Genomic DNA, 9,323 nt, shown 5'->3' with positions numbered 1-9,323 from the left:
TCCACCGTCCTCAATACCAAGTTGCTTGGAATAAACTCAAGCAATCAACCAACAGAAAGAAACTTGAGATAAAAAAAAAAAAAAGGGGTCTCGACAATATTCACCAAAAGGAGATACAAACTAACTAAATTCAAAAGAACCATGCAACCATAGAAGCCATGGCAGCAAGTGCAGCAGGAGCACCCAGAGCCACTCCAGCACTTTCCATTGGGGATGGTGCAATCTTCCCTTGATCTTCCCTCAAAGCTGTGGCTCCAGTGGCCAAAAAAGCAAGAACAGTGATGTAGGCAATCAAAATCATGGCCATTTTGCTACCCTCCTTTTCTGACCAACTCAGCTAAACAAGCACTCTTAAGAATTACCAAGCGAGAGAAGCTATTGAAGTGAGTTTTTTGAGCTTGACTGAAATGGAGAGATTTCAAATGTTTTTATAGGCAAAGAGTATGCTAGTAATCAAGTATTTGCCAGCTATGTTTTGTTGGTTTAACCACAAACAAAATCATTTGAAGGCAGTGTCAGCTTTTTTTTTTTTTTTTTTTTGCCTTTCTCTAAACTCTATAACAACCTGGACTGGCCATACAAAGGCACATTATACATTTTTTTTACAACTATGGAAATTGGATTGATTTAAATATATAGTCATTCTAACCAAGTTTTGCCAATTACCATTTACTAGTGAGGATAATCTCATATCATACAATAATTTCATCATTCTATAATTGGGTTTCGGTTCAATTATTCATGGAGACCTTATCTTTATTTGACTATTATATGTCTTTTGCAGTCTTTAAATATTGATTAATCCTTTTAAAATAAAGCTGTCAATTCTCCCTTAATCAATGTCTAAAAGTTTTTCAATTTAGAAATGGGGTGTCATGTTAGAGAATCACCTTGCAGCCTCTTTACAATGATAAACCGACATTATAGGAATCTTAAGGCATAATTTAACATACAAGTAACGTGGTTAGTAGCCTAAAAACATAAATTAAATAGGAAAGTATGATTAAATAATCAAATTGGGAATGGTTTAGTTGGCATTTTCATTGCAATTTTCTTGCTTCTGGGAGCAGAATGCATTTTAGCAGTTAGCAGCAAGCAACAGCTGGATCATTTCATTATCTCTGTTTTCTACTACCATTGAGTGTTTAGTACAGTTATCAATATGTTTGATTTTTCCATGCACGCGGCATAATAAAGAGTAGATTAAGATAATTTTCTTGAATGTTTTCTGTTTATTGGTAAGTGTTTGGAGACATTGGAAGGTTGATTAGTTAAAAATTAGTTTGGAAGTTAAACTTTTGAGATGGATCGTTTTTTTCTTTGACCAGTTTTCAATATTGAGTGAACCTTTTCTATTTCGGAAAGGACTGAAAGAAAAAGGTATATATATATTCCAAAATATGAATTATAATTATGCGTTATAATTTTCACTGGTTAAATGGGATTCTTTAATTTTTTTCTGACAATCTCTGGTTTGAAGGTTTTTCTGGTTAGCAAATGGTAGATTGGCAAAAGAAATCTTTCTAAAGAACTCATGTGACAAAACTTGTTAATCTCAACAAGTGACTCCGTGGCCCAATGGATAAGGCGCTGGTCTACGGAACCAGAGATTCTGGGTTCGATCCCCAGCGGAGTCGCATCTTCTACTTTATAAAAACTTATCATCCTGTTTTTGTTTTCTGAACATAGACAGCTTTGTACAGGAATCATTGCTACAAATCACTAATACAAATAAATAAATAAACTATTGCAGAAGTCCTTCACTTGCTTTTTACAGTTAAAGAGTAAAACATAGCTTCACCTGGTATTCTTACTAAGTTAACCTGTTGTCAGTCTAAAGATGAATGAACACCTCAGATTGATAGTCCTACGGCATGTACATTAGTTAAAACATATTCTACACGCTAGTAAAAGGGAAATCATACTGATTTTCTATGCCAGTGATGCAATACTACTACACTAGATAGGCATAATATGAAATGAATTTTGACAACAAAATCAGCCTCAACCACATTGGTCAGATAGATAAATAAAGGATGGTGTAACTATAATGCCTAAATCTCTAAGAAGAATGATGATAAAACTAGCAAATAATACTATTCCAGTGAACAAAACTGGTGAGTTGATTTGTATTCTAATCTAAAAATTGTTAAAAGTATAAAAGAGGAAATCAGTAAAAGTTAGCAAACAATAAAAGAGCTTCAGAAAAGGTGCTCAAGAAAAATCCATCCTTTTTCTTTGAAGATAGAAGCAACGACGGAGCCTATCACATGCTTGTGCTCAAACATAAAACGGCTAATCAAGCATAAAGCCCGATCCTTGCTAATAAAATAATGCACCGATCTCCTTTCCAGCTCTCTGCAATCAAGTCTGTTCTGTTTTTGATGCAGCCTTCAGCTTCTCTAGTTGTTTCCGAAGATAGGCCTGCCTCAGTTTCTCATGACAAGCTACTGGTTGCTCTTGCCTTTGCAACTTAAGCTCAGACACCTTTCTCCTAGCCTGATAACTTCCCTGTGAATAACCATCAACTAACTAATTAAGGCCTTCAGTTTTAGTTTCGTGGCTAAAAACATCTATACCAATATCTTACAAAACATAGCCTTGTGAAAGTGTAACTTAGCAATCCAAACATTTTTAGTTCAACTTTCAAGTTCAAAATTTTCAAGATTTACTTCCATTCTTCAGTACCTTCAGTAATGTCTTACATTACCATATTCGTGAATCAACCGTTCTACACAGTGCAATCCAAGGACTAGTGACAACTATATTCGATATACCAATCCATCAGGCATCAGGCAATTAGTCAAAAAAATAAGCAAAATGAAAACAAACACAACTATAGTTGGAGCCATGAATTTAAAAAAGGGCATTAACTCAAATCTATCGCTTATTTTACAGAACTTTGCTATTCTTACCTACGGTAAATTTGCACATTATTCTTATTCTTATACAGAATTTTACCTCATATCCATAGGTACTCAACAATGTATCCCATCAGGAGAATAAAGGTTAATGAGGGAAAGGATAAAACATTCTTCACTACACTAAGTGGTTAAATCTGAAGCCCAACCTATCAGCTCCACCTCAACTAAGTTATAACCAAAAGTTAATGTCAACTATCCAAACTGTAATAACAGGGAAAATATGTCTGAAATTGTAAACTCCATCAAACATTTCATCTAACATTAACCAAAAATCAGACTAAACCCTCACCTTACAAAACGCTTATGCTCATCATTGTCTATGATTCCAGCAGTTTTTTCGGGCCTTATAAATTTCGTGTCAAACAAAGAAGCACCATCATCACTCTCACCATCTTCATCTCCTGCTCGTAAATTACCCGAAGCCTTGTGTCTGCTGGGATTCCTCCTGCTCAATACCCTTCCTGAAAAAGTCGACACAACACTTCTCCCTGTCTTCCTCATCCGACAATTCTACTCTCACTAACTTATCATATAACTCAGCTTTCTTTTCCATTGCTGCTGTTACGGGCAGAATGTTGTGGACCAGGTTTAATAGGAATTGAAATTAACTACAGGCCTAGCTTTATTTGTATTAAGCTGTTTCATGTATGGCCAGTGTCCATGGCCTTTACACTCTTGTTCTACTTCTAGTCACTGTGAGAAAAATGGAGAAAGAGTGTGAGAGGCTGAGAGCAATGTAAATCCGAGAATCTCTGGAATGCAGCTGTCATGAGAGTTGGTCTAGCATAAAGAGGAGCTGGTCTATTGTGCAAGACACTGATAATCAATACCAAAAAGAATTTTCTCTCTCCAAGTTCTTTAATTCTATCTTCTTCTCCTATTTTCTGTTACTTCATTCTCTATATTCCTTCTTAGTTACTATCACTTTCTGTTGAATAATTTGGCTCATATCAGCTGCGTAGCTGGCTGATGCATCAATCACCGCTTTCAGCTCGAGTTTATTCCTATAAATCAAACAAACAAAACTGAGAGACCCAAAAAGAAAAAAATCTCTAATTTCCCCAATTAGATTAACTTTAAAAAAAAAAAAATAATGATAATAAGAAGGGTAAAGAAATATACTTGAGGGAGCGAGCGTCGACGCCAGAGTTCTTAATGGAGAGGGTATCGTGAGGGCCGATCTTCTTTTTTTTTTGGCGCGGTGGTACTCGCCATCGGGACCGTTTAATTCCTTGAATTTCTTGGATTCTTCCTGGGATTTGTAGAGTGGGGCTTAGAGTTCTAAGATGGAGGAGGCGCCGACGCCTTCGATGGTGCGGTGTTTCTTGGGCATGATGGAGGATTCCGTTATCCATCCTAGCCGCTCTTGCACCACCCTCCTCTTTCTCTGTTCCTCTGACAATTTATACTTTTCAACAAGTCAGATATCTCAATGATTCTATTCTCTATGCTATTGCCTAAAATTTCATTGCTACAAAATGAATTGAGGAGGTATGAGAGGAAAGGTGAAGGAAAGGAGAGCCAAGGAAAGTGGAAAACCTTTTCCCTTCCTATGCTTGGATATTACTTCAATTAAAATAAAAGAAAGAATGGGGATTGAGCATCTCTCTTTTACTCAAATGCTTTATTTTCAATTATCTCAAATTAAAAAAAGAAATATGTAAATTTTTTTAAAATATAAAATGATATTTATGTCAATAAGAGATATTAATATTTATTTTTTTATCACATTCAAACTCATCTCTTTATTTTTTTATAATTTTCATCAAATTTTTATATTATGATGTTTGAACTTATTTTTATGAATCTTTTGCATGTATTTTTTCTTTTTTGACTTTTTTTAATTTTATATGAAAATAAATTTAAAGTTATTATTGATTTAGACAACCTATCATTGTCCATAATTAAAAAAATAATCATATTTTTTAATCTTTTAATTTATGCTGAATTTTTTATATTTTTAAATTTATTTCATAAATTAAAAAATATACATGAAAAAATACATATATTTGAAAAAATTATCTATATTAATGAGCTTTATTAAATTTGTAATAAAATATTAATATAAATTTATAATTAATATTAGTTATCAAGACACATTTAAATTTTTTAATTTTATCAAGGAAATTAATTTTTTTAAAAAATAATAATATAAAAATTTACAAACATACCTTTTTTATGGATTAATAAAAATCTATCTTTTTTATTAAATTTTTTTATTTAAACCATTAATTTTTAAATTATTTACATGATAAAAAAATTATTTAAAAAATTTATAATTAAAAAATACTATAATAAAATTTTTTTTTTCTTTCTCGCTCTTTAACTAAAGAATAATTGTCAAAACTTTTTATTAATTTTAACTATTTAAACAAAAATAACATATACTTTTTTCTTTTCTCAAAAACCTTAATTCCTTTTTCTTTACTTTCCCTTTCTTTCCTTATCAATGTCTATCAAAGCATAGCGGAAATGACTTGTAAAGGAAGAAAATTTTCTTCTTCACTCTTCGGAAGGTTGTCTCCTTCGAAATTCCCAGGGATGAAAAGATCTCAAATCGTCCGCCCAAAATATGCCCTTCTAAGCCGGGTTAATTGCACGCCGATTAGCCGACCTAGACTTCGCTTACGGAATACGGAGTATCCCAAATCCCAATCTCCCAGATTGCTTTTCTTGTGTATTTCTTCCATAATTTTCAAAATTTATATTTTGTCCCCAGCTATTTATTCTCCTCCCCTTGACATTTTATTTTAACAAACCCTCTTCCAAGCGAAAAACAAACAACAAAAGTTTAACTCAATTTGAAAGGAAGAAATAGTATATGACAGTCATATATGCATCAGATTTCAGTTCAAAGATAGATGTTCTACTCTTTTTGTGCTTCCATGAATAAAAACAGTGAAACAGCGGACACCCAACTTTTTCACTTTGGAAGACTGGAAAATGGGAAGTTTGCATTGATAAAGGATGAACTTATTGATAATCATATTCATAGTTATTTCTACGAAAAGTCCCAGTAGAATAACATCATAAGAACTACAGGGTCTTCAAAGAAAGGTCATTTGCGCTTCTTTCCTGTTGCTGCTTCCCAAGCCTGTAATACGTGGTTTACTATTTCCTCGACACCATGCCCATGCTTCACCTGCAAATGCATAATTTATACAAATAATTAACAACTCCAAGGTTTTGTATGGTAATGCCAAGGGCCCCCAGCCTCCAATTAATAACACTGATGTGTTACTTCTGTGCTGCTGTGCACTTTGTGGAATTCGATGATGATATCAAGGGGTTTGAGAGAATGAAAGGAAGATACAAGGTTCATGATGTTAAGATAACAAATATTGATTTGTACATTAATTGATACAATACATGAGAAATATATCACGCTTTTGTTTCACTATATGGTGATGAATGCACTGAACTACTCAACCAACCTGAGCGAAAACAAAGGGTCCTCCATCACGCATACGATGTGCATCACGCTCCATGACTCCCAGGTCAGCTCCAACTGCGGGTGCAAGGTCAGTCTTGTTTATCACCTATTATGAAATATTACAAATTTAGCTTAGAATTCCCTATTTTACTTCTGAAACTGGAGACACTGTGGAAAAGGAAAAAAAAAATTCAAAGCAATGCAACAGCACATTAATATAAAATCAAATACCAGGAGATCAGCTTGGGTTATGCCTGGGCCACCTTTCCTAGGGATTTTATCACCACCAGAGACATCTATTATATAGATGATATAGTCAGCTAATTCTCTGCTGAAGTTGGCAGCTAAATTATCTGCAGTCATAGAAGTTCACATAAACATGGACATTCCGATTGAACTTGGTTCTGCTATAGGCAACACTAAATGTATAACTGTTTTTGCTTCACACTAATTTATAGAAGCAATTTGCAGCATGACTAGGAACTCTAATACATGCATAATCAGTAACTTATTCCTCATCAGTGAATATGAAAATAATTTATTGAGGACACTGGCTGATGTTCTTTTCTTTTTCATTCTTCCTTGACCAAAAAGAAAACATCTTCTTAGATAATTTCCACACTGTAAGCTCTTTTTTCTTCATTCTTCCTTGAGCAAAAAGAAAGAAAAAAACTTCAAGATACTTTCCACAATGTGTTTCATTCTCAATATTTCCATACCAAATCACTTCAATAAAATATTGTACTTACCTCCTCCAGATTCACAAAGAAGTACATCCGTTTTGTACAATTTAGAGAGCTCCTCAAGAGGACCAAGATTGATGCTGATGTCTTCACGGATAGCAGCATGTGGGCAGCCTCCTGTCTCTACAGCACGTATCCTTTCCTCTGGAAGTGCCCCATGTTTCACCAAGAACTCACCATCCTCTTTTGTGAATATATCATTTGTCACCTGAAGTTATGGCATGCTTCCCAATGAGTCATTCAAGTTTTGGCTTAAATTACTGCTAAAGAACAAATTTTAAGTCCTCATGCTGATTTGAGAACTCAAAGGAAAGAGAACTGTTTATATACACCATGAATCAGCAGGTCAAAGCTGAATGGTAGTCCAAAAGTACCAGCTAGTCCTCAAAGTAAGGCCTGTCTTCTAAAGTTAGTATATTCAATGTAACCTTAGTCAAAACTGGAGTTAGGAGATGCAGTAAAAAAATTTTATGGCAGCTGTAGTTGCAATGAGAAACTTGATAACTTTTCTTAATCTTTTCAATAGTGGATGCCCAGGTTTACACCACATGGTACAACTAAGGTCAATCTATCTACCATCCTACTTAAAGAAACTACAGCCACAACTCCACATATGCTTAAAGAAAGACGACTGAGGCACGGCTTAATCAACTGTTCTCACAGTCTAGATAACATTCAGAAAGAAAACTTTTTTTCTAAAAGCATGTCCATGCATATCAAAGTGCTAAAGATTTAAATTTAACAGAAGGTAAACACTCATTATCAAATGATAGCTGAAAGTACAAGATGCATGATACTTACAGCAGCAAGACTGTACTTATCCCGCAGGAATTTACACAATGCCAGCATTAAAGCTGTTTTCCTGTATGGAATGAACCAATATTAAATCATATCCCATTTTATTAGGATGCTTCAGGATAGCAACAAGAAAATGCATTATATTCTGGGGAAAAATAATGACAGACCATGGCTAGAAAAGAATGAAGGCATTAGGTTGAACAAAATTCAAGAATTTAAATGAAACAAAACATAAAAACTTTGAAAAACTAGTATTATCCAACTAAACAAAGACCACAAACCTCAAAGAAAAGTGTAACATCCAGGGGCTTGGAGAGTAAACTACATCATTATATAAGACATTTCACGAAAAGAAAAGGTAGTACCATGGAATTTGGGGAGTGGATTCTATACTACTAACCAGCAAACACTAAGTCGAACTCTTCACTAATTCACATACAATAAAGCATCATTTTTGTTGAAAATTCTAATAAAGTAGCACAATTTATTATTTCCTAGTCTTTATAGCGAAGAACTAGTAACAGATACAGATATACAAAATTAGGAGAAAGTGGAACCATGTTAATTGTTGATACAGAGAAAAAAATTGAAAGGAAAATAGGAAGTACCCAGTACCAACAGGGCCACCGATACCAACAGTGAAGGCTCTCTCATTGAAATCCCTGTTGACAAGTGGTGGAGCTCTTCTGCTGAAGTATCCAGGTGAGTAAATAGGTTCATGTGAGTGTGGTGCCAGTCCATCATGGCTATGGTAAACCCTACCATCAGCTCCCACCCAAGACGACGTTGATTTACTGTTGCATATCAACATATAATCAGAAACCTGATCATCAAAAGGTGAATACTCCATTAAAAACTGCAAAATATAGAAGAGAAAGTACTTACTCATGGTCATGGTGATGGTCGTGGTCATGATGATCATTGGAAGCCATCTGACTACTGTCTGGAAAGGTTTTACCGTGGGAGAGCCTTTCTTTGTGTGTGTTCACTAATCAGAGAGAAGTGAAGGGGGGAGAGTTAAGGTACACGGGGATTATGAAGCTGAAATCACAACAATGCCCCTGTCACATGTGATTTGAATTTACTCTTTTGTCGTTGTCTAGGAGTGGTTAGTACATTCATCAGATTCTGATTGAGGAATGAGTCTTTAATACATCATAAGTGGGAATCTTAATGCCAGATTAGAGTATTTAATTAGTAAGAATTAATGATGAGGCTTTTGATTCACACAATCTTATGTTTTGATTGGAAAAACTATTATCAAAAACTTTCTGTCGGTGTTTGCCCAATTTAAATTAATAATGGCAGCCAATTTTACATATTGCAGGATGATGTACTATTGAGGCGATGTCAGATTTTTATTCGGGTGCTATGGTTCTGGGCCGTTGGTCCTGGCTGGCTGGCTGGCTCAAGCCTCATATGCGG

The 9,323-nt window shown here is 34.6% G+C and overlaps 2 protein-coding genes and 1 non-coding gene across 4 annotated transcripts; 1 reads left to right on the top strand and 2 right to left on the bottom strand.

Moving 5' to 3' along the window:
* The first annotated feature begins 1,564 nt into the window (after positions 1-1,564).
* TRNAR-ACG (transfer RNA arginine (anticodon ACG)) lies at positions 1,565-1,637 on the top strand. Its single transcript has one exon. It is a non-coding gene; the product is annotated as a tRNA-Arg (tRNA).
* Positions 1,638-2,066: 429 nt separating this feature from the next.
* On the bottom strand, positions 2,067-4,535 carry LOC111274869 (uncharacterized). 2 transcript variants are annotated; one of them, XR_016334296.1, is made up of 3 exons: positions 4,047-4,535; positions 3,214-3,928; positions 2,067-2,511 (listed from the first exon to the last, which is right to left on the bottom strand). XR_016334296.1 is itself a non-coding variant. In XM_089755772.1 (3 exons), exons 2-3 carry the CDS (start codon positions 3,423-3,425, stop codon positions 2,365-2,367), a joined length of 354 nt encoding a protein of 117 aa, XP_089611898.1. In that variant the 5' UTR covers positions 3,426-3,928; positions 4,047-4,529; the 3' UTR covers positions 2,067-2,364. The 2 variants fall into 2 exon arrangements, 1 of the variants encoding a protein (XP_089611898.1); XM_089755772.1 differs by having other exon boundaries at positions 3,219-3,928; positions 4,047-4,529.
* A 1,189-nt stretch (positions 4,536-5,724) lies between these two features.
* Positions 5,725-8,888, bottom strand: UREG (urease accessory protein G). Its single transcript, XM_022859829.2, has 7 exons — positions 8,784-8,888; positions 8,507-8,692; positions 7,902-7,962; positions 7,107-7,308; positions 6,589-6,710; positions 6,359-6,463; positions 5,725-6,066 (listed from the first exon to the last, which is right to left on the bottom strand). The coding sequence occupies exons 1-7, from the start codon at positions 8,828-8,830 to the stop codon at positions 5,983-5,985; spliced, it is 807 nt and encodes a 268-aa protein (XP_022715564.2). The 5' UTR covers positions 8,831-8,888; the 3' UTR covers positions 5,725-5,982.
* Positions 8,889-9,323: the final 435 nt, after the last annotated feature.

The sequence above is a fragment of the Durio zibethinus genome, chromosome 26 (genome assembly GCF_047325235.1).
Source record: "Durio zibethinus cultivar Kanyao isolate XHJ-2024 chromosome 26, ASM4732523v1, whole genome shotgun sequence".
Classification (NCBI taxonomy): Eukaryota; Viridiplantae; Streptophyta; class Magnoliopsida; order Malvales; family Malvaceae; genus Durio; species Durio zibethinus.
Note: the sequence above shows the minus strand (reverse complement) of the source record. Positions and strands in the feature narration are given on the sequence as shown.

Coding starts and splice junctions, on each gene's coding strand:
- UREG (XM_022859829.2), bottom strand. CDS start 8,830: ATGGCTTCCAATGATCATCATGACCACGACCATCACCATGACCATGA. Junction 7,963..8,506: donor GGTGGCCCTGTTGGTACTGG/GTACTTCCTATT, acceptor CATTCCATACAG/GAAAACAGCTTTAATGCTGG. Junction 6,067..6,358: donor GACCCTTTGTTTTCGCTCAG/GTTGGTTGAGTA, acceptor ATGCATTTGCAG/GTGAAGCATGGGCATGGTGT.
- LOC111274869 (XM_089755772.1), bottom strand. CDS start 3,425: ATGAGGAAGACAGGGAGAAGTGTTGTGTCGACTTTTTCAGGAAGGGTA. Junction 2,512..3,218: donor ATGATGAGCATAAGCGTTTT/GTAAGGTGAGGG, acceptor GGTTATTCACAG/GGAAGTTATCAGGCTAGGAG.